Source organism: Schistocerca piceifrons, chromosome 6, assembly GCF_021461385.2.
Source record: "Schistocerca piceifrons isolate TAMUIC-IGC-003096 chromosome 6, iqSchPice1.1, whole genome shotgun sequence".
In the NCBI taxonomy this organism is placed as follows: domain Eukaryota; kingdom Metazoa; phylum Arthropoda; class Insecta; order Orthoptera; family Acrididae; genus Schistocerca; species Schistocerca piceifrons.
Window position 1 is genome coordinate 457,046,813 of NC_060143.1, and position 24,757 is coordinate 457,071,569.

General features: G+C 43.9%; 1 protein-coding gene across 1 annotated transcript in view; it reads right to left on the bottom strand.

Moving 5' to 3' along the window:
* The window catches only part of LOC124803377 (aminoacylase-1-like), a 103,211-nt gene that overhangs the window by 38,056 nt on the left and 40,398 nt on the right, over positions 1-24,757 (bottom strand). Inside the window, exon 3 of the mRNA XM_047264563.1 lies at positions 11,539-11,710. Within this exon, the coding sequence (XP_047120519.1) occupies positions 11,539-11,710 (172 nt within the window). The remainder of the gene's footprint in view (positions 1-11,538; positions 11,711-24,757) is intronic.

A 24,757-nucleotide genomic window follows, 5' to 3' on the forward strand; every position in this document is an offset into this window, starting at 1 on the left:
GTACGTCGTTGGATTACAAGTATGAGAGTTAAAACATAAAATAGTCATGTAAGTAGCCAGCTTGTAGCTATGTTTTCACAGAGAAAACGAATGCTATTTGTGATTCTTCCTACACGATCTGCACCATGGCGATACGTCGGAAAATGTGAGCCACCTAACATGCAGATAAGCTAAACCAAATCAGTGACAACAGTTTTCAATGCAGTTAAAGAATCCGGCCAAAGGAAGGGTCTTTCATTTACTCTTGAACTCTTGAACTTTGGAGATAACATCTTGGACCTACTGATAACAAACAGACCGGAACTTTTCGACTCTGCATGTGCTGAACAGGGAATCAGTGATCATAAGGCCGTTGCAGCATCTCTGACTATGGAAGTTAATAGGAATATAAAAAAAGGGAGGAAGGTTTATCTGTTTAGCAAGAGTAATAGAAGGCAGATTTCAGACTACCTAACAGATCAAAACGAAAATTTCCGTTCCGACACTGACAATGTTGAGTGTTTATGGAAAAAGTTCAAGGCTATCGTAAAATGCCTTTTAGACAGGTACGTGGCGAATAAAGCTGTGAGGGGCGGGAAAAACCCACCGTGGTACAACAACAAAGTTAGGAAACTACTGCGAAAGCAAAGAGAGATTCACTCCAAGTTTAAACGCAGCCAAAACCTCCCAGACAAACAGAAGCTAAACGATGTCAAAGTTAGCGTAAGGACGGCTATGCGTGAAGTGTTCAGTGAATTCGAAAGTAAAATTCTATGTACCGACTTTACAGAAAATCCTAGGAAGTTCTGGTCTTACGTTAAATCAGTAAGTGGCTCGAAACAGCATATCTACATCTACATCTACATCTACATTGATACTCCGCAAGCCACCCAACGGTGTGTGGCGGAGGGCACTTTACGTGCCACTGTCATTACCTCCCTTTCCTGTTCCAGTCGCGTATGGTTCGCGGGAAGAACGACTGTCTGAAAGCCTCCGTACGCGCTCTAATCTCTCTAATTTTACATTCGTGATCTCCTCGGGAAGTATAAGTAGGGGGAAGCAATATATTCGATACCTCATCCAGAAACGCACCCTCTCGAAACCTGGCGAGCAAGCTACACCGCGATGCAGAGCGCCTCTCTTGCAGAGTCTGCCACTTGAGTTTATTAAACATCTCCGTAACACTATCACGGTTACCAAATAACCCAGTGACGAAACGCGCCGCTCTACTTTGTATCTTCTCTATCTCCTCCGTCAACCCGACCTGGTACGGATCCCACACTGATGAGCAATACTCAAGTATAGGTCGAACGAGTGTTTTGTAAGCCACCTCCTTTGTTGATGGACTACATTTTCTAAGCACTCTCCCAATGAATCTCAACCTGGTACCCGCCTTACCAACAATTAGTTTTATATGATCATTCCACTTCAAATTGTTCCGTACGCATACTCCCAGATATTTTACAGAAGTAACTGCTACCAGTGTTTGTTCCGCTATCATATAATCATACAATAAAGGATCCTTCTTTCTATGTATTCGCAATACATTACATTTGTCTATGTTAAGGGTCAGTTGCCACTCCCTGCACCAAGTGCCTATCCGCTGCAGATCTTCCTGTATTTCGCTACAATTTTCTAATGCTGCAACTTCTCTGTATACTACAGCATCATCCGCGAAAAGCCGCATGGAACTTCCGACACTATCTACTAAGTCATTTATATATATTGTGAAAAGCAATGGTCCCATAACACTCCCCTGTGGCACGCCAGAGGTTACTTTAACGTCTGTAGACGTCTCTCCATTGATAACAACATGCTGTGTTCTGTTTGCCAAAAACTCCTCAATCCAGCCACACAGCTGGTCTGATATTCCGTAGGCTCTTACTTTGCTTATCAGGCGACAGTGCGGAACTGTATCGAACGCCTTCCGGAAGTCAAGAAAAATAGCATCTACCTGGGAGCCTGTATCTAATATTTTCTGGGTCTCATGAACAAATAAACCGAGTTGGGTCTCACACGATCGCTGTTTCCGGAATCCATGTTGATTCCTACATAGTAGATTCTGGGTTTCCAGAAATGACATGATACGCGAGCAAAAAACATGTTCTAAAATTCTACAAGAGATCGACGTAAGAGATATAGGTCTATAGTTTTGCGCATCTGCTCGACGACCCTTCTTGAAGACTGGGACTATCTGTGCTCTTTTCCAATCATTTGGAACCCTCCGTTCCTCTAGAGACTTGCGGTACACGGCTGTTAGAAGGGGGGCAAGTTCTTTCGCGTACTCTGTGTAGAATCGAATTGGTATCCCGTCAGGTCCAGTGGACTTTCCTCTATTGAGTGATTCCAGTTGCTTTTCTATTCCTTGGACACTTATTTCGATGTCAGCCATTTTTTCGTTTGTGCGAGGATTTAGAGAAGGAACTGCAGTGCGGTCTTCCTCTGTGAAACAGCTTTGGAAAAAGCTGTTTAGTATTTCAGCTTTACGCGTGTCATCCTCTGTTTCAATGCCATCATCATCCCGTAGTGTCTGGATATGCTGTTTCGAGCCACTTACTGATTTAACGTAAGACCAGAACTTCCTAGGATTTTCTGTCAAGTCGGTACATAGAATTTTACTTTCGAATTCAATGAACGCTTCACGCATAGCCCTTTTTACGCTAACTTTGACATCGTTTAGCTTCTGTTTGTCTGAGAGGTTTTGGCTGCGTTTAAACTTGGAGTGGAGCTCTCTTTGCTTTCGCAGTAGTTTCCTAACTTTGTTATTGTACCACGGTGGGTTTTTCCCGTCCCTCACAGTTTTACTCGGCACGTACCTGTCTAAAACGCATTTTACGATTGCCTTGAACTTTTTCCATAAACACTCAACATTGTCAGTGTCGGAACAGAAATTTTCGTTTTGATCTGTTAGGTAGTCTGAAATCTGCCTTCTATTACTCTTGCTAAACAGATAAACCTTCCTCCCTTTTTTTATATTCCTATTAACTTCCATATTCAGGGATGCTGCAACGGCCTTATGATCACTGATTCCCTGTTCTGTACATACAGATTCGAAAAGTTCGGGTCTGTTTGTTATCAGTAGGTCCAATATGTTATCTCCACGAGTCGGTTCTCTGTTTAATTGCTCGAGGTAATTTTCGGATAGTGCACTCAGTATAATGTCACTCGATGCTCTGTCCCTACCACCCGTCCTAAACATCTGAGTGTCCCAGTCTATATCTGGTAAATTGAAATCTCCACCTAAGACTATAACATGCTGAGAAAATTTATGTGAAATGTATTCCAAATTTTCTCTCAGTTGTTCTGCCACTAATGCTGCTGAGTCGGGAGGTCGGTAAAAGGAGCCAATTATTAACCTAGTTCGGTTGTTTAGTGTAACCTCCATCCAGACACTCCGGGATGATAAAGGCATTGAAACAGAGGATGACACGCGTAAAGCTGAAATACTAAACACCTTTTTCCAAAGCTGTTTCACAGAGGAAGACCGCACTGCAGTTCCTTCTCTAAATACTCGCACAAACGAAAAAATGGCTGACATCGAAATAAGTGTCCAAAGAATAGAAAAGCAACTGGAATCACTCAACAGAGGAAAGTCCACTGGACCTGACGGGATACCAATTCGATTCTACACAGAGTACGCGAAAGAACTTGCCCCCCTTCTAACAGCCGTGTACCGTAAGCCTCTAGAGGAACGGAAGGTTCCAAATGATTGGAAAAGAGCACAGGTAGTCCCAGTCTTCAAGAAGGGTCGTCGAGCAGATGCGCAAAACTATAGACCTATATCTCTGACGTCGATCTGTTGTAGAAATTTAGAACATGTTTTTTGCTCGAGTATCATGTCGTTTTTGGAAACCCAGAATCTACTATGTAGGAATCAACATGGATTCCGGAAACAGCGATCGTGTGAGACCCAACTCGCTTTATTTGTTCATGAGACCCAGAAAATATTAGATACTGGCTCCCAGGTAGATGCTATTTTTCTTGACTTCCGGAAGGCATTCGATACAGTTCCGCGCCGTCGCCTGATAAATAAAGTAAGAGCCTACGGAATATCAGACCAGCTGTGTGGCTGGATTGAAGAGCTTTTAGCAAACAGAACACAGCATGGTGTTATCAATGGAGAGACGTCTACAGACGTTAAAGTAACCTCTGGCGTGCCACAGGGGAGTGTTACGGGACCATTGCTTTTCACAATATATATAAATGACCTAGTAGATAGTGTCGGAAGTTCCATGCGGCTTTTCGCGGATGATGCTGTAGTATACAGAGAAGTTGCAGCATTAGAAAATTGTAGCGAAATACAGGAAGATCTGCAGCGGATAGGCACTTGGTGCAGGGAGTGGCAACTGAGCCGGCCGAAGTGGCCGTGCGGTTAAAGGCGCTGCAGTCTGGAACCGCAGGACCGCTACGGTCGCAGGTTCGAATCCTGCCTCGGGCATGGATGTTTGTGATGTCCTTAGGTTAGTTAAGTTTAGCTAGTTCTAAGTTCTAGGGGACTAATGACCTCAGCAGTTGAGTCCCATAGTGCTCAGAGCCATTTGAACCATTTTTGAAGTGGCAACTGACCCTTAACCTAGACAAATGTAATGTATTGCGAATACATAGAAAGAAGGATCCTTTATTGTATGATTATATGATAGCGGAACAAATACTGGTAGCAGTTGCTTCTGTAAAATATCTGGGAGTATGCGTGCGGAACGATGTGAAGTGGAATGATCATATAAAATTAATTGTTGGTAAGGCGGGTACCAGGTTGAGATTCATTGGGAGACTCCTTAGAAAATGTAGTCCATCAACAAAGGAGGTGGCTTACAAAACACTCGTTCGACCTATACTTGAGTATTGCTCATCAGTGTGGGATCCGTACCATATCGGGTTGAGGGAGGAGATAGAGAAGATCCAAAGAAGAGCGGCGCGTTTCGTCACAGGGTTATTTGGTAACCGTGATAGCGTTACGGAGACATTTAACAAACTCAAGTGGCAGACTCTGCATGAGAGGCGCTCTGCATCGCGGTGTAGCTTGCTGTCCAGGTTTCGAGAGGGTGCGTTTCTGGATGAGGTATCGAATATATTGCTTCCCCCTACTTATACCTTCCGAGGAGATCACGAATGTAAAATTAGAGAGATTCGAGCGCGCACGGAGGCTTTCCGGCAGTAGTTCTTCCCGCAAAACCATACGCGACTGGAACAGGAAAGGGAGGTAATGACAGTGGCACGTAAAGTGCCCTCAGCCACACACCGTTGGGTGGCTTGCGGAGTATATATGTAGATGTAGATGTACTGTATTTTAAACTAGACTTTGTGTCCTTGTAGAGACATGCAACCATTATGAATATAATTACTGGAAACAATTAAAAAAAGCTAGGTGGTTCCTTAAAAACAGTCTCTACTTTTTTTCTGAATTATGCTTATTAACTGTCATGGCACGCTTAACCCATCACCCGATGACCTAAACAAAAAGACAAAAATAGCAGATGTTATGTTACAAATCTTACAGTAACGCAAATTTCTCTTGAGAACAGTTCTATATGAACAATATTAAAAAAGAATGCACTTTTTGATGCAGAAATACATACAATTTTAGAAAGAAATATATGAAACTTGATGCAGACGTCAAATACTTTCATTACTAATACGTAGAATAACAGGTAGCTCCATTATCTGCGCAGATCGACCCTGACTGTTGAATACGATACAAGCAATGGCCAGCGCCACGTTGTGTGTAGGGAGGGCCGCTTGGTCGCGCAGCCGTGTTCATTCACGCTTATAGAGCGCCACACAAATTCGTGATCAAGGTAAGTACTACATTTACGGTAGTTAATTGAAACCCTCAGCTGCCGAGAGGTGTTGTTGATATACCTGGATGGGGACAGCTGAAAATGTGTGCCCCGACGGGGACTCGAACCCGGGATCTCCTTCTTACATGACAGACGCTATATCCATCTGAGCCACCGAGGACACAGATGAATAGCGCGACTGCACGCTTCCCGTGAGACCCACATTACCAACTGTCCACAACCTACATACGTAATGTACGTAACAGATATTGGCCCATACACTCATACTCGCGCACACTAAGGCGACGATTCCCGTAAGAGTTCGGGCAAGGTGTGCGCATTCGCACAGACAAAGGTCAATGGCTGGGTAGCCTTTAACTATATAAATGAAGATAGTAACTGTTCTCGAAAGAACAGATACCATTGATGACCATGCAGCTTCTCTAGAATAAATGATAATTAATTGAAACCCTCAGCTACCGACAGGTGTATCGAGGTATATTAACAACACCTGTCGGCCGCTGAGGGTTTCAATTAATTATCATTTATTCTAGAAAATCCGCACGGTCATCAGTGGTATCTGTTTTTTCGAGAACAGTTACTATCTTCATATATATTACATTTACATAAAAAAACAGTTACTGAACATGCATGTGAGTATACAAAACATTTAAAAAATTGCTTGCTCAACCACAGGCAAAAATTCGATTCTACTTATAAAAACTCAATTGGTATGTTGCATAAAACCAGTGAATAAAAAACCTTACAAGGTTTTCTGTTTGAATACATATGAAAAATTGTCTCTTTTTTCTGTCAGATTTGTAACATAAGATCTGTTACTTTTGTCTTTTTACAATCATCAGATGATTAGTTAAACACGAAGGGCGTCACGACAGTTCATAAACAAATTCAGAGAAAACCAGCGACTGGTTTTTAGGTAACCACACAGACTTTTTAAATTCCTTCAAGCAATTTTATCCATCGTATTTGCATGTGTGTTCAATTATACTGGGTGTCCCAGGGGGAATGGTCAATATTCAAGGATATGTTAGGAACAACCTTTCGAGGCAAAATGCTCTAGTAAACAAGGGCTCTAATAAGCATACTTTAAGAGCTATGAGCTTTTCTCCATCTTCATTACTGTGAAAAAAACTCTTCTATTGCAAGTTCTTTGCTTTAAATAATTTGAGAGGTGGAAGTATAGATCAAAAAAGGAAAGAAGGTTCGCTAAACGTAGGCTATGAACACTTCTTCATCTTCGCTGCTTTGATACACATCTCTTTTATTGAACAGGTGATCGTAGCTCTTAAGGCATGCAATTTTTGGAGCACATGTTTACTAGACAATTTTCTCTTGTTTTCATCCATACTACCTCCTCCAAAAGTACGGAAAGCAAAATTTTTGCATAGAGGAGAGTTGTTTCAAAGAGTTGAAGCTCTTTTGGTGGACTATAAGCCGAATTTTATAGCGTAGGGCAGTAATTTTTAACTGTTATAGCTCTAAAATTATTACGCTGAGTTTGTGTGTGTGTGTGTGTGTGTGTGTGTGTTTTAATAAAATTGCTTATTTTATTCTAAGACACTGCAAAGCACGTTCAAAGAGGTATCGACATAACACGTGTGAGACTCGATGAAATAGTAACAAGATAACAGCGCCGGAAGCTACTGTCCCGTTGCCAGAAGAAGACATCTCACAAACCTAAGCCCTCATGTACCATCTGTAAGCAATCATGTAACCCATGTATGATTTGTGTATATTCCTGAGTCATTAGCCTATGAGCAAATGAATCTTCGGAATATGTACTACTGGTCACTTGAAAATCCAGCCGGGCTCCGAGACAACGGAAATGCAAATGAGTTCTTATAATTTTAACGTGCGAGATCTGGAAATATTCGTGGGAGATTGAGTTGTAACTGCAAGATATCAGTAATTCCAATATTAATGGCTACCCAGTGTCATCCAGGCAATACACTGAGCGATCAACAAAGTAAAAACCAGGAAAATAAAAAACAAATGAGATACGGAAACTGAAGTTCAGGTCGAAGAATTAAAACCTAACTTTGCTGTTGCCATCGTCGTTCAGTAGAGAGTCGAAAGGGATTTGTAACATTAGGTAAATGGAATGGATTGTGTCTTCAAAAGAGTAATGTAATGCTGTGTAGTAGAAATGAGTGAGGTGGTGATGTGCGAAATAGGTGAAGAAATTAGACGCCTGAAGTCTTAGATTTGCTGTTTGAGGAGAAAAATTACTCACGATGGAAGAAGTATAGCGTATATAAAATGGAGACTGACAACGCTAAGTAAAAAACGGGTTCCTGGAAAGAGAAATGTGTCAAATCTCATTGTAAACAAGGCTACTGTCTGTCCATCTCTACAGTGAACTGGCAGGCAAATACGAACTGGCATCTGCTATTATGGTTAGGCTCAAGCATCGATGTAGCTGACAAGATCAATACACAGAAGAATCGAAGAGAAAACTGGGAATTTGTTAACTGACAGTCAGTTTGGCTTGACGAAAGATTAAGGCGCCAGAGAGGCAGTGTTGTCATTATGCTTGCTGCCGGAAGCAAGGCTGCAGAAAAATCAAAACACGCCCATAATATTCGTCGACCTGTTAAGAGTTCGACAATGTAAAATGGCGTAAGACGTTCGTAATACTGAAAAAAATAGGGGCAAGCTATGTGGAAATAGGGATAATACACAATATATGTAAGGACAAAGAGGGTACATAAGACTGGAAGACCAAGTTCGAAGAGTTCGGATTAAAAAGAGTGTTAGGCAGGAATAGGGTCTTTCGCTCCTACTGTTCAGTCTGTATATTGGAACAGCAGACAGAAAGGAAGGAAGGATATCAGTGTTAAGATTCGGTGATGATAGTGCTATCGCCAATAACGATGAAGAAGAATTATAGAATTTGTTGAATGGAATGAACAGTCTAATGAATACAGATTATGAATTCAGTGGATACCGGAGAAAGACGAAAGTAATGAAAGTAGTAGAAATGTAAGATCTCGGTTGGTGAACAATCATGAAGAAGACTAAGTTAAGGAATTCTGCTATCTTGGAAACAACCCGTGATGGACGAAGCAAGGATGACATGAGAAGCAGAAGAAGCAGGCCAACATTAGGAAAAATTACATTCTTGGCCAAAGGAATATTTTAGTATCAAACATCTGAGGGAAAACATTCTGAGAATATAAGTTTGGAACATGCAGTTGTATGGTACTGAATATTGTACTGTGGGAATACCGGAACAGAAGAAAATCTAAGCATTTCATATCTGGTGCTACAGAACGAGGTTGAAAATTAGGTGGACTATGAAGAGAACAAATTAGGAGATTCACCGCAGAACTAGCACAGAACTGAACTTACGAAACTCACCGACAATAAGAAGGGACAGGATGGCAGAAAGTATGGTAGAAGACTAGGGAATATCTTCCAAGGTACAAGGGGAGCTGTGACTTTCACGGTACTAGGGGGTAAAAACTGTAAAAAGTAAAGCGAAGATGGGAATATACCCAATAAATAATGAGGATGTTGGAATTATTTAAAAAAAAAAGAAGGAACCGCCACTAGCAGAGTCTCAATGTCAGCTATTGAGTAATCCCCACCGGTATACTGAAGTGAAACTTCAGAATCCGTTGAGTGTTAGTATGTGTAAAGAAATGGAGTACGTTCGTCTCATTTATCATTTCGTTATACACGGGTTGCTGATGCAAAGAAATATGCCGAATTCTTAACATTTTTACGACCAGCATCAGAGGATATTCTGGAGAACACAAATAGCCACATATGGTAAGTGTTTGATGGTAACAAAGTCGGCAACGTGGGAAATATCATCCTAAACTAAATGTTTGCCTACCGGTGGATTCGGCGTAAACGACGTAATAGCTAGTCAGCCGTATTTTTACCATCTTGTTGGGAAAATTAAATCTTAAGTCTTACAAGGGAAAACAGAGATGAATAGATGACGCGAGACGCTAAGTCAGAGAAACTTGTTCGGCCTTTCCGATCCAAGTATTAAGTTACAGCGATCATTGCGTGCTAGAGAACGACACTGTATTGCAGCTTACGTCATCTGTTTGGCAGAAGAACGTAGTCCGGTTGAATAGACACGGACACTTTCTTAGCTATGATTCCACTGATGAAGCTTCACGTCCCGTCGACGACATGGTCATTGAAGATGAAACTCCAATTAAGGAAAGATACTGGTCCCCGCATTCCGAAGCAACGGTTCCTGAAATTTCCTTGAGCGCTTTAGGGAACTCACGGATTCCCCAGATGGAGATCAGAACCGCTATCTTCCAGAATACGAGTCTGTATCTTAACCATGGTACCACATCTCTGTGAAAATAATGGACAACATTCGCAATGTGTGGGCAGTACTTGACGAACGGTATGAATTGAGGCATTGAAACCATAAGGGCCCAAAGCAGAGACACATCTTTTTGAGGAAAATAGATTTTTCTGAAAATCAAATTTCTGGGCAGACTACTAGTCTCATATGTTTGGATTGTTTTTAAACCAAGATTCAACACCCTGTACTTCCTACAAAAAATTAATGTACCCACTTCAGGTTATGATATTTTAGTTAATGTCTAGAATTCTTAGAATTATTGCTTATTCATAGAATTTTCACTCATAGGCTAGAGTAAATAACGTCTTTTGACTGTTCATAGTCTGTAACTAACGTTAAACTAGAATCATAACAAAAAGAACAAAATGCACCACACACAGAGTTACGACCTTTACCAACACTTCATTGTCCTCATTATCATCACTTTCATCAAGCACGTTCTCTGGCTCGAAGTTCAGATAAAACTGTCTGTTCACTTGAGGTATGAAGTCTGGTAGTCTTATTACGTCTATGTGTTTCAAATGTGATCTAGTAGTTTTGTTAATTCTTTGTGTGCCCAAGGTTCATGTTGAACTTCCACCTAAGTATGTAAGACATCTACAAACTGCTCGGAAATAAATTGTGTACTCCCTCGATGGTGGCCCGCCACGACTCCAGAGTAGAATATGTTACTATAAACAACAGTTCATAGAAACCCATTGAAAGCTTCACCACTGTACAATTTCTGTGATGGACGTTGTTACTACGAACATCAACTATTGGTTTGGCACTGAGGTCAGTATTACTCTTAAAGTTTGTGAAATTGTCTTCCATTTTATAGAGATGAATGCTGAAACCATGGAACGGGAGGTTGTGGTGGAGCGGTAGCTACAGAGCTTCCAGCTTTTATGAAAAAATGGGCGCCAGTGTACCCAGTGAGCATCCGTGCAGCAGTGAAATATTTGTGGTTTGGGTTCATATGGAAGAGATTATGAGCGAAATCGGCGAGACAACTTTTCGGAAGTGTTGACGTATATACTGTAAAGGCACAACAGAGATAAAGTGGGTTCACCGTAAAGTCAACAGAAGTCAGGAGCGTGCATCCATGCTGCAGTCTCAGAATCGATGATTTATGGTTTTCAGCCCCTCAATTATTTATGCTGTGACCCTGCTTACTCCACTTTGAGCCACATCAGCTCCACTGTGAAGTAGAAGTGAGAATTCGCATTATTCTGTCTAACATACAGATGCCACTAAACACACTCTACTTATTATTGGATGCACTGAACAGATTAACCTACTACATCTTTCATTCTCTGAAATATGCATAAAAATTGCACATTTTAACTCGGAGATATTCGCAGTGGTTCTTGTGCGAATATCCCTCATGATATTAAAGCGATTGTGAACCGCTGTTTAATGTGGCTTTGCAGATTTATACGGTACCTGGCATCAGGGTGATGATGACGTTTCTGCGCAGCTTGACACCCCGCATCTTCAGGCGGCGCACCGCCTCCACGGCCATGATGGCCAACTGCTTCGTGTCCTGGGCTCCTCTCGCGAAGATCCTCCCCTCCTCGTCCATGTCGGCACCAAACGGGTCGTGCGTCCAATCGTCCTGAAACGGATTACATTATTTCACAGAGAGATTTCCTACTATAGGACAATGGTTTACACATCAGATTTATGTTTTGGAAGGAACTAATACAATTTTTAGAAATATATAGGGTATATATAGGACTATTCTGGACAACTTTCAGTATCGTATCAGATTCATCTAACAAATTTTAATGGCTCTGCTACGGACCACACACTTTAAAAATCGCTAATCTAGTGTTTTTCCCTCTCTAACGTTGGTTGTTAGGAGCACCGTGCGTTTCAATGCAGTCCTTATTATAAACAAAAAACTACAAAAGTCTTCTTCGGAGTCAGAAATTTAAATATTACCAAAGGTTCCCTTCTTCATAGAATATGAAAATACGTAACATCAATGGAATTCGTTACGGCCTGTCACTGTCTCCTAACGAAAAAAAAACACGAGCATATGAAACATCAGGCCACGTTTGTAATTAGACTGAAGACCACTTAGCCAACATAACACAGCCTGTCGTTCATAACGGAGAGAAATCTTCGGAATCAAACATAACTTCACGCGTAACCCAGGGGACCTTTATAGGATCTATATTGTACACAGTATACACTGGTAGACAAAAAAGGTGTAACATCAAACAAAATTATTGTGGAGTAAAGAAATTTTAAGAATGTATTTTCCTAGGTGACGTTTTTAAGTGATTAACATTGATTGATGAATGGTTAAAGTATGCGCGAGATAAGCCATTTGCAAATGTGGAATACTGGTACATTAATAACCGATGTAACCGCCAGAATCTTGAATGTAAGCATACAAACATACATGCATTATGTTTCACATGTGCCGGATGTCAGTTTCTGAGATGGAATTTCACGCCTGTTGCACTTGTTCGGTCAACACCGGGACATTTAATGCTGTGGATGACGCTAGAGTTGAAACTTCCTGGCAGACCCAAAAATGTGCCGAACCGAGACTCGAACTCGGGACCTTTACCTTTCGCGGGCAAATGCTCTATCGTCTGAGCTACCCAAGCACGACTCATGCCCCGTACTCACAGCTTCAGTTCTTCCCCCCGAAAGGCAAAGGTCCCGAGTTCTAGCCTCGGTCCGGCACACAGTTTTGGTCTGCCAGAAAGTTTCACGTCAGCGCACACTCCGCTGCAGAGTGAAAATGTCATTCTGGAAACATCCCCCCAGGCTGTGGCTAAGCCATGTCTCCGCAATATTCTTTCTTTCAGGAGTGCTAGTTCTGCGAGGTTCACAGGAGAGCTTCTGTATATTTTGGGAGGTAGGAGACGGGGTACTGGCGGAAGTGAAGCTGTGAGGACGGGGCGTGAGTCGTGCTTGGGTAACTTTGACGGTAGAGTATTTGCCTGCGAAAGGCAAAGGTCCCGAGTCTCGGTCCGGCACACAGTTTTGGTCTACCAGGAAGTTTCACATCAGCGCACACTCCGCTGCAGAGTGAAAATCTCGTTCTGGACGCTAGAGTTGTCGTCCGATGAGGTCCTGTATGTGCTCGATTGCAGACAGATCTGGTGATCGAGCAGTTTAAGGCAACATTTCGACACACTGTACAGCATGTTGGGTAGCAACAGTGGTATGCGGGTAAACGATGTCTGGTTGGAAAACATCCCCTGGAATGCTGTTCATGAATGGGAGCACAACAGGTCAAATCACCAGATTGATGTACAGATTTGCAGTCAGTGTGTATTGGATATCCATGAATGTGCTCCTGTTGTCATACGGAATCGCATCTCTGACCATAGCTCCAGGTGTAGGTACGTCCAGTGTGTCTAGCACGCAGACGGTTTGGTTGAAGGACCGCAGTTTGCCTCCTTCTAACCAACACACGGCCATCACTGGTACCGATGCAGATTCAGCTTTCATCAGAAAACACAGCAGGCCTCCAACCAGACCTCAGATGACCTCTTGCTTGACCCCACTGAAGTCGTAAATGGTGGTAGTTTGGAGTCAGTGAAATGCACGCTACGGGGTAGCTGGCTCGGAGCTGGCTTTGAAGTAACCGGTTTGTAGCAGCTCACTGTGTCAGTGTGGTGCCAACTGCTGCTCGAATTGCTTCTGCAGACGCAGTGCGATGCTCCACAGCCATACGCGATGAGAGGTTCCATGCCCTCTTGTGCACGTCGCCTCTCATTTTCTTCAAGTTTATTAATGTTCTATGTCATTGCACAGTAGTAACAGACCGAATAAGGTTATTGTAATGAGAGTATTTGTACTGTGAGCTCAAAAACACTTTTCACTTGATTCCTATGCATGTTGGGTTACTTCCCTGGGTGGCCTGTGCGTGGCAAGCATCGGAGGACGCGGAACACTGCATTTCCGGTAGGAGGCTGCACTTCCCTGAATTCTGAGGGGTTCTTACCAAGGGCTTAAACGCCTGGCGGAACGACTGACGTCGGTCGAGTTTCGCCTATTGTGTGCAGGGGGGAAACGACCTGCGAGAAGTCTGAATGTCGCCATTCCGGCGCGTCCGTAACAAGGACTCCTCGCATCGACTCACTGCTTTGTCCTCTTGATTCTGAGAATACTTGTCGACCGTGCACTGCTGGGTATGACTGTCTGGCGCAGGATGGCCGGTGACCTAGGCAGGTTGTTTCGTAGCCGCTCAAACGGCACGTTCAGTGCCCTCAGCTGAATAGCAGAGGCATGATTGGTCAACGTAAACTGAGGCTAGCTGACGTCATAAAGCCCTAATCGAAATTGGAGGGAACGGTCGCTATTGGGGCGAATGATGTTCCGAGACAGTGGGGGAATTTTCGAATCAGCACTGAATGCTGATTTGCGATTTTCGAGGAGAGTAGGGAGTTGTCCTCTTGCATCGCATTACAGATGGGATTCGAGATCTGGTCTTCGTCGGAGTCGGACGGTCTTGCGACGTGGTCGCTCTTTTTCGGAAGAACTTAGAATTTTCGAAGAGCCTTCGAGGGGGTTGACACGGAGTTGCTGCACTGCAGAAGTCGGCGCCTACATCATCAGGACACTGCCTACCGACGACATGCTGGAGATTTCAGTACTGGTACAGTATTTTGAGGCTCCGACATTGTAGGACCTTATCAACTTTATACTGAATCCTTCAGCAGCACGTGCGCTCGCTTTGCTACAAGTCCACCTTGCTTGTTTCTCCATGTGATCCCATTTGAGCTCTTACTACTAATTGCGATACTGCTATATAGTTGGAAGAATAATATTTGATTCATTAGGACCTCCAGTCATTATCATCAGTCTATTGCATCACAGAGAGTAGAAGCCCCTTGTTCTCGAGCCAACTCTTGTTCTCATACCCTATCCTTTAACCTACAATGTGTGTCGACAATCATGTGCATTTATGTTCTGATGTATAATAAACCTCATTGTAATAATGAATCCCCATATCATTTCGTAGATATATGCAGAATCCCATTTCCTGTTGTTTATTATTATAAAGTTTTCTTTTTTTGAGTAGATTACGATTTTTATTAGATTATTGTGAGTGTGCACTCCTTATTTTACCAACTAGCAGGGTCCACCATCATTTCCTTGTGTTACCGTTGTGCGCATACTTAATTAGCTGGTAAGTAAGGAGGGGGTCGAGTGCATGTCCCGTTCTCGTGCAAAATTCATCTGAATTAAAGAGGTACAAACTCTTCTCCACCCTGGCACCTCGCAGCAGTACACGACGGTCTCTCCTCACGGTAGAGTCACATGGCCGTCCGGACCGCGGTCTTATTGCGGCAGTCTATTCTAGAGACAATCACTGTCAGCAATCATGTATGGTGAGTTCATTTCTGGCAAGTGTTCCTGCAACATCGCAGAATGAACATCCGGCTTCACGTAGTCCTATCGCATGAACTCGTTCAAACTCAGTGAGGTGTTGATAATGGTGTCTTTGTCGCCTTAAACGCTTTCTCGATTACCATCAACTCACCACGTCCAGTCTTACAGGTAACAAACGCTCACGACCGTTACAGTGTGTATGTGATTTGGATTTCTTGTACAAGGCGCCATATTGTACGTCTTTATTTGCAAATAAACCCAGATGAAGGGAATGAAAAATCTCTATACATAAAATCGAAGTCTTTATTCACTCACTATCGCCAAGAACAAACCGCTAAAGATAGAAAGTTGAAATTTGGAGTTATCATCTTATACTGTAGGCATTGTTTAAGAAGGAACTTTTCGGAGTTCCACCCGTAGGGGGGTGAAATAGTTAACGAGACTTTCCATTAAAAATATGTAGCTATTAATGCAATTTTCAAAGTAGAACTACGAAAATTATTATTTACTTTTTCAGTCAGAAATAAAGCAATGGATTTTTCAGCATTTCTAAAAGTTAACCGCTGTGGGGTGAAATAGTTGGTGAAATGTTTTGAAAACAAATCATTATTAAAGAACAGTTAAGGTACTTTTAAAGCGTTTTTATTTCTTGGTTGAAAATTAAAAAGTACGTGTTTCGGTGTTTTTCATATTAAACGCTTAAGAAGGTGAAACAGAGTGTGAGTGATTCAATGACTCATTATCGCGCAGCCCAAACCACTAGGATTAGAAATCTGAAGAGGACGTTGATCTCGTAATGTAGGTACCGTTTACTAACGGATTATTTGAAATTCCACCCCTGAGGAGGTGAACGTGCTTTTTTATGTCCTTTTACAGCGGTTTTGGAGTTACAGCTGCCAACATTTGTGTTTGAAATCTCTGTCAGGAATTATAATACGAACTTCAGCAATCTTCGAAATTCATCTACTAAGGGGTTAAAATAGGAGATGAAAATATTTATGAAAATATTTAATTACATTAAAACGTTTTTAAAGCTAAAGCCATGGAAGTTCTATAGGACTTCTGAAGAAATATGTATTAGGGGATGAAAGTCTGTAAGGAAATATCACACCATGATCCCAAAAGCCAGAATTAACAAAGACCTTCGATTGTATCTGTCAGAATCGCCTCTTTGCCAGAAGTACATTCGGAAATGTTCATGCTTTTATGGTATGTTTAGAATATGTTGCCATTTGTGAAGAACATAAAAATTTGGTAAGGGAAAAATATCTAGGAGATCATACAATAAACGTGAGAGAAGCAGCTCCTTTCTTTCTGGTCTCCCTTCTCCCCTCACAGTCCGTCCTTGATCTTCCCGAGAGTGCCCGCCTGTGGGCCAGGGGGTTAGAATAGGCCTGAGGTATTCCTGCCTGCCGGAAGAGGCGACTAGAGGGAGTCTCACACCTTTTGGCCTTTACGTGACGGTCCCCTGTAGGGTTTGACCTCCACTTTTTCAAGATTTTCCCGAAGAGCGAGCCAATTGGGGAAGGGCGCGTTACATGGTGCATCATGTCCATCGTGCATTAAGATCTTTAGCCCACTTTCTCGTCGTGGCATTACAGTCCTTCTCGTCCTCCATCTCTTGAGCGAGGACACCTTCCTGTGTGTATTTTCCTCCACCCACTATGCAGTGTCGTTCTCTGCACCAACGATGGCCATGGAATTCTTTGCACCTCAAATCCAGGACGGTTGCCAGTCCGTTGTGGTGGGGCCGCCATGTACCCTGTTAGTTGTAGCCCCCTGGCTACACAGGGATCGCTCTGCTGATTCCTACGCCATTAACTCCCCACGTATGCCAAGGAGTAGATGCCTGTCACCTTGGGGCATCAGGACTCCTGACAATGGCCATCCTGCAAGGTGACCTTTGCTGCTGCTGAGAAACGCCTGTGGGAAGGTCCCCTGGCCAGAGTGGGTGGCATCAGGGTGGATGGCGCGCAATGAAGCGTACCACTTCATCACCTGTTGGTAATCAAACGCCAGCAGTTCCTAAGCTTTCCAAGTCTCAGTACAATGCAAGGAAGTATGATCCTAAATCGATCCCCTGCCTGGCCACACAATGGGACGAACGCCAGGCTAAGGATGGCAGCGAACTTTATTCGCCACGGTACCTTGTATGTACGAGAGCTGATGGGGCTCCTTTGTCTCGATGAATCCTCAGTTTTTTGTAGAACATTTAGACGACAAGTTTGGGGAAGTGGAGGGCTTGTCCAAAATGCGGTCAGATCAGTCTTGTTAAAAACGGCATTAATCGCTTGTGACAAGCTAGGCGATGATTCTTTTACCATCACGCCACGTAAGTGCTTAAATATGGGCCAGGGTATTGTATTCCACAGGTCCCTTCTTTTGCATTCTAACGACGAGCTGCACGGCAACTTAGAGTGACGAGGAGTTCATTTCGTCTGGCGTGTCCATCGGGTACTGAGGCATAATCAGGTTGCCACTGGTGCCTTCATCTTCGGCTTCGAGGGTGACACATTACTTGAGAAGCTCAAGGTGATGGCCTACTGCTGTGATGTCAAGCAATATATCCCTCCCCCAATGCGGTGCTTTAAGTGCTGGAAGTTTGGCCATATGTCTTCCTGCTGTATTTCCAGCATCACATGTCGAGATTGTGGACATGCATCCCAGCCCAATACTCCATGAACCCCACTTCCCATCAGTGTCAACTGTGGAGAGCATCATTCCCCTTGCTCACCAGACTATATGATTTTACAGTGAGAAAGGAAAATCATGGGATACAAGACCCTGGGCCGAATGACCTATACTGAGGTCAAGAGGAAATTTGAGTGCCTACATTCTGTGGCTAATGACGTCATCTTATGCCGCCACTACGAGAACAGTTGCAGCCCCATCAGTTCCACGAGTTCCAATCAGCTCTCAGAGCCGGAAGACTACCCATACACCCTTGATGGTAGGGGACACTTGCCTCCCTGTTGCTCCCACACCACCTACCTTGGGAGCACTGTATCCCCAGTCCCCACTTCTCAGCTGGAGAAGCGTAAGTCTTCTTCAGCTCCTCTCGCTAGGAAGGGGTCTTTTGGGTCACTCCCTTCCCAGGTTTCTGTTAGTGAGAAAGATGACACCCGCCAGTGGCTGAAGTGCACGAAAGTAACCGGTCATAGGGCTTAATGACCCTCCTCAGACCTGGCGACTGAATCAGTGAAGCCCTCCCAGCAAGAGAAACCCAAGGATCAGCGAGAGAAATTCAGAAAGAAGACCCCCAAGTCCAAGGGAATTGCGGTGGCACCCGGACCGCTGGTGCTTACAAGCTCTGCGTCTGAGGATGAGGTGTCAATTCTGGCGTCGGCTGAGGACCTAGATCTCGCCAGACCCTCAGACACAATGGATATAGCCTGTTCAGGATGTAAGTCGGTGTCAGCAGGTCACCATGAGGCGCAGACTGCCTCATTGAGTGTTTCATGCCTTCCCACGCTCACGACCACGTCATCCTCCAGTGGAATTGCGGCGGTTTTCTCCACCACCTGGCTGAGCTGCGGCAACTATTAAGCTTTACACCTGCTTTCTGCATTTCCGTCCAGGAAACCTGATTTCCGGCAATGAGGACCGCTGCCCTTCGTGGCTGCAAGATATATTAGAAGAACCGTAGCGAATATAATAGTGTGTCAGGTGGAGTTAGCGTTTATGTACTGAACTCGGTATGCAGTGAATCTATGCCCTTTCAAACTCCACTTGAAGCTGTGGCTGTTGGGATGCGGACGATGCAGAAAGTAAATGTCTGCAACGTATATCTCCCTCCAGATGGTGCGACACTTCTGAATGTGTTGGCTGCACTGACTGATCAGCTCCCTAAAACTTTCCTACTTTTGGGAGATTTTAACGCCCATGACCCCTTGTGGGGTAGCACCTGCTTACTGGCCGTGGCAGAGATATCGAAAATTTACTGTCCCAAATCAACCTCTGCCTCTTAAATACTGAGACTGCCACACATTTCAGTGTGGCTCATGGTAGTCACTCGGCCATTGATTCACCATTTGCAGCCCAGGACTTCTCCTATCTATCCACTGGAGAGCACATGACGACCTGTGTGGTAGTGAGCACTTCCCCAACTTCCTGTCACTCCCTCAGCTTCATGCCCACAGATGGGCTTTAAACAAGGCAGACTGGGTAGCCTTCACCTCTATCACTGTTCAATCTCCCACACGTGGTGCCATCGATGATGTGATTTATCAGGTCACTACAACGATAATTTCTGCGGCGGAAAACGCGATCAATCGTTCTCTAGCGTCCCACCAGCGAAAGACAGTCCCTTGGCGGTCGCCAGACATCACTGAGGCAATGAAAGAGCGTCGGCGAGCTCTACAGTGACATAGACGGCACTCTTCCGTAGAGCACCTGATAGCCTTTACGCAGCTCCATGCTCGTGTTCGCCTGCTTACAAAACGACGAAAACAGGACTGTTGGGAGAGGTATGTGTCCACCATTGGCTTGGACGAAGATCAGCCGCCTTTTAGCTTACCAGACCCCAACAGTTGTCCCTGGCGTTAACATCAATGAGGTGCTCTCTACCGACACAAATGCGATTGCCGAGTACTTTTCTGAGCACTATGCTCGAGCCTCTGTTCGGAGAACAACCCCCCAGACTTTCGCACCCTCAATCGGTGGATGGAAAGGAAAGTACTCTCGTTCACTACATGCCACAGTGAAGGCTAAACACCCCATTTACAGAGTTTGGGCTCCTCAGCACCATTGCACATTGCCCCGACACAGTCCTTGGGCCGGATGAGATCCACTGTCAGATGATTAAACATCTCTCGTCTGACTACAAGCGACATCTCATCGTCATATTCAACCGGATCTGGTGCGATGGCGTCTTTCCATCGCAATGACGGGAGGGCACCATTATGCTAGTGCTAAAACCCGGTTAAAATCCGCTTGATGTGGATAGTCTTCGGCCCATCAGGCTCACTAACGTTCTTTGTAAGCTACTGGAATGTATGATGTATCGGCGGTTGGGTTGGGTCCGGGAGTCACGTGGCCTACTGGCTCCATGTCAGGGCGGTTTCCACCAGGGTCGCTCTACCACTGATAATCTTGTGTCCCTCGAGTCTGCCATCCGAACAGCCTTTTCCAGATGCCAACACCTGGATGCCATCTTTTTTGACTTACGTAAAGCATACATCACGACCTGGTGACATGATATCCTTGAGACATTGTAGGAGTGGGGTATCCATGGCCCACTCCCGATTTTGGTCAAAAACTTCCTGTGCAAAAGTTGGTGACTCCCATAATTTCCCCGTATTCAAGAGTATGGCGTTCCGTAGGGCTCCGTACAGGGTGTATATTTTTAGTGGCCATTAACGGTCTAGCAGCAGCTGTACGGCCGTCGGTCTCCCCTTCTCTGTATGCGGATTACTTCTGCATTTCGTATTGCTCCTCCAGTACTGTTGTTGCTGAGCGGCGCCTACAGGGAGCCAGTGAAAAGGCGCAGTCTTGGGCTATAGCCATGGCTCCCAGTTTCCAGCTGCGAAGTCGTGTCTCACGCACTTCTTTCAGTGTCGTACCGTTCATCCAGAACCTGAACTTCATCTTAATGAGGATCCACTCACTGTAGTCGAGACGTACCGATTCTTAGGAATGGTTTTCGACGCCCAATTGACTTGGCTACCTCACCTTCGTTAGCTTAAGCGGGAGTGCTGGCAGCACATCAATGCTCTCCACTGCCTGAACAACACCAACTGGGGCGCAGATCGCTCTACGCTGCTGCAGCACTACAGAGCCCTTGTTCAATCCCGCCTTGACTATTGGAGTCTGGTTTATGGTTCGGCGGCGCCCTAAGCGTTGCGTTTACTCGACCCAGTGCACCACTGAGGCGTTCGCCTAGCGACGGGAGCTTTTAGAACGAGTGGTGATTAGTGTCCTGGTGGAGGCCGGAGTCCCTCCATTTCGGATCCGACGTGCTCAACTGCTCGCCAGTTATGTTGGACACATTCGTATTTCTCCCGAGCATCCGAATTACCGTCTCCTTTTCCCACGCGTGGCAGTTCATCTCCCGCATCGGCGGCAAAGGTCAGGGGTCATGATTGGGGTTCATGTGCGATCCTTTCTCTCTGAACTGGGGTCCTTCCCTTTACCGCCTCTAATTGAGGTCCATTCACGTACAATTCCGTGGTGTACACCTCAGCCGAAGATTCGTCTGGACCTTTTGCATGGCCCTAAGGACTCTGTTAAGCCTGCCGCTCTCTGCTGTCATTTCCTCTCGATTCTTGGCGTGTTCCGATGGCTGATGGTAATGTTGGCTTCGATAATGTCCACAGAGGCCATGTTGAACATCATTCCTTGCCCATTGGCTGCAGTGTATTCACTGCAGGGCTTGTGGTCATATCTCGTGCATTTCAGTACATCCGTTCCTGTTCCGGTGGGTAGTTCCTTCTCTGTTCTGACTCCCTGAGTAGCTTACAAGCTATCGACCAGTGCTACCGTCGCCATCCTTTGGTAGTGAACATCTAGGAGTCCATCTCCGCCCTGGAACGGTCCAGTCGTTCAGTGGTGTTTGTATGGATTCCAGGGCACATCGAAATCCCTGTCAACGAACTTGCTGACAGGCTGGCCAAACAGGCTAAGCGGAAACCACCCCTGGAGATGGCCATCGCTGAAACTGACCTGCGTTCTATCTTACGCCGCATGATTTTCGGCTTTGGGAGACGGAGTGGCATAACAGTATGCACAATAAACCGTATGATTAAGGAAACTGCGAATGTGTGGAAGTCTTCCCTGCGGGCTTCTCGCAGGGAATCAGTGGTCTTTTGTCGGCTCCGCATTGGCCATACGTGCCTCACACGTGGTTACCTCCTCTGCCGCGAGAACCCACCTCAGTGTTGCTGTGGCTCCCAAATGACAGTCGTCCACCTCTTGCTGGACTGCCCACTTTTAGCCACTCTGCAGCGGAATTTTATTTTCCCAGCAGCCTACCTTCGGTGTTGGGCGAAAATGTCTCGACAGCAGCTTTAGTTTTACTTTTTATATGTGAGGGTGCCTTTTACCATTGATCTGAGATTTAGCGCATGTCTTTGTCTCTCTGTGTATTCCACCCTAGGGCTTTTAGGGTGGAGGTTTCAATATGTTGCAGAGTGGCTGGCTTCTCCTTTTTTACTCTCATGCTCAGCCAGCCTTGATAATCCGCTTTCGTGTTGTTAATCCTTTCTCCCTGTTTCTTGCATCTCTCTGTGGTTTTCTTATGCTGTTTTGTTCGTTTTAGTGTTTGTTGTCCTTCTGTCGTTCTTCTGGTTCTTCCTTTCTCCTGTTATTGTGTCGTGCGTCTTCTTTGTTTCCTCCTTTCCCTTGGGTAATTTTTCCACTGGGAACAAGGGACTGATGACCTCGCAGTGTGGTCCCTCCCTTCTCCTCCCCCTTTTAAACCAACCAACCAACCTTCTCGAGGGTGCCTTCATCGGTGAACTCCATTGCTTTGGTTAAATTTAAAAGTGAATGTCATGTTACAATAAAGGGTGGTCCAGAATCTTCTCACCTTTACAGAATTAAAAAACGAAATCGAGAAATAAACGGTATGAAAAGAAATTGTAAATGTTTCTCAGAGCCCATGTGCTGTGACGAGAGTTCCCTTTTAGAACTGAAATCTTGTGATACATAGCAAAACAGAAAATGTATATCTTCAAAATGCATATATGTAAACGAATATTTTGACATAGTGTTCTTCTTAAAGCAAAATAAAGCGCGAAGAACAAAACACAGTTAGCAGAAGACACACTAACTGACACTTGATCAGAAGAGTTTAAAGTCTGAGTTGCTATCTGATTGTTAAACGGAAAAATAAAATATTCACTGAACGCTCTACAAAAATAATAATCACTGTCGAAGCACTTTGTCGAAAATATTTTGCTGTGGATGAGAAAATAATCATCCTCTAAATTGCAACTTCCTGATGGAAATGTTGAATTCGAGACAGCATAACCTGGCAGTATATATGTCCTAAGGATGTTGGGTGAAAAGAAATATGAATTCAATCAAAATGTACATATGCTTTTCATTGATTTTAAAAAAGCTTTTGACAGTATCAACAGGGAATATTTATGGAAGTGCATGAGGCAGATTGGCATCCCTAACAAATTGATAAATTTAATAAAATCTTGCACTTTAAACTCAAAATACAAAATAAAAGTAGCTAGCAAACTTTCTGAAGACTTTGAGGTTAAAACTGGAGTCAAACAAGGGGATTCACTCTCACCAGTTCTTTTTAACATAGTAATCAATAGAATAGTCCAAAAAGTAAAGCTACTACAAATTGGAGCACAGCTGGAAAGCAAAATTAACATTGTAGCATACGCTGATGACATTGCATTATTATCTGACAGTGAGAATGATTTGAAGCTTCTTACAGCACAATTAATTAAAGCCACAAATGGCACAGGCCTCCAGCTGAATACAGACAAAACAATGTACTTTATCTTATCCCGCTATCCATCAAATAATAATGTACTGCAAATTAATAACACAGCTTTCACAAAGACAAATGAATTTAATTACCTTGGTACAATAGTAACCTCTGACAACTCCATAAAAATTGAAATAGAATCACGAATTCAGAAGGCTAACAAATGCTACTATAGTCTCTTGACAGTTTTCAAAAGCAAGTTAATTTCTAGGAACACCAAACTACAAGTATACAAATCATTGATTATACCAGTACTCACCTATGGATCTGAAACCTGGACTCTCACAAAAAAAGAGGAAAACAGATTAAGAGTATTTGAACGAAAAATTTTGAGAAAAATATTTGGACCCATAAGAGATAGGATCAGTGATGAATGGAGATTGCTAAATAACAATGAAACTTACAAATTATATAAAGACTCCGATATAGTGGCCAAAATTAAAGCCAAAAGACTGAAATGGATAGGGCATGTCATCAGAGCACCACCAAACAGGACCATCAAGAAAGTGACTGAAGAGATTCCCACCGGAAGACGACCTCTTGGACGCCCACGCATGAGATACTTGGACAATATTCAAGACGATCTCAGAAAACTAGGACATGACAGACAGTGGCAAATTACTTGTAAAGACAGAGCAAAGTGGTTCAACATTGTCCATTCTGCAGCAAAAAGCCTTCATGGATTGTAATGCTTAATAATAATAATAATAATAATAACCTGGCAGGAGACATTCCCGCTGACATTCGAATACAACGCTCACCTTCAGAGGTTACAATCTTATTGGAAAGAAAATGATGTGTTGGCAGAAGAGCCAACACCGTATTGCTAGAGGAGGCCGAAATGCACGCGTT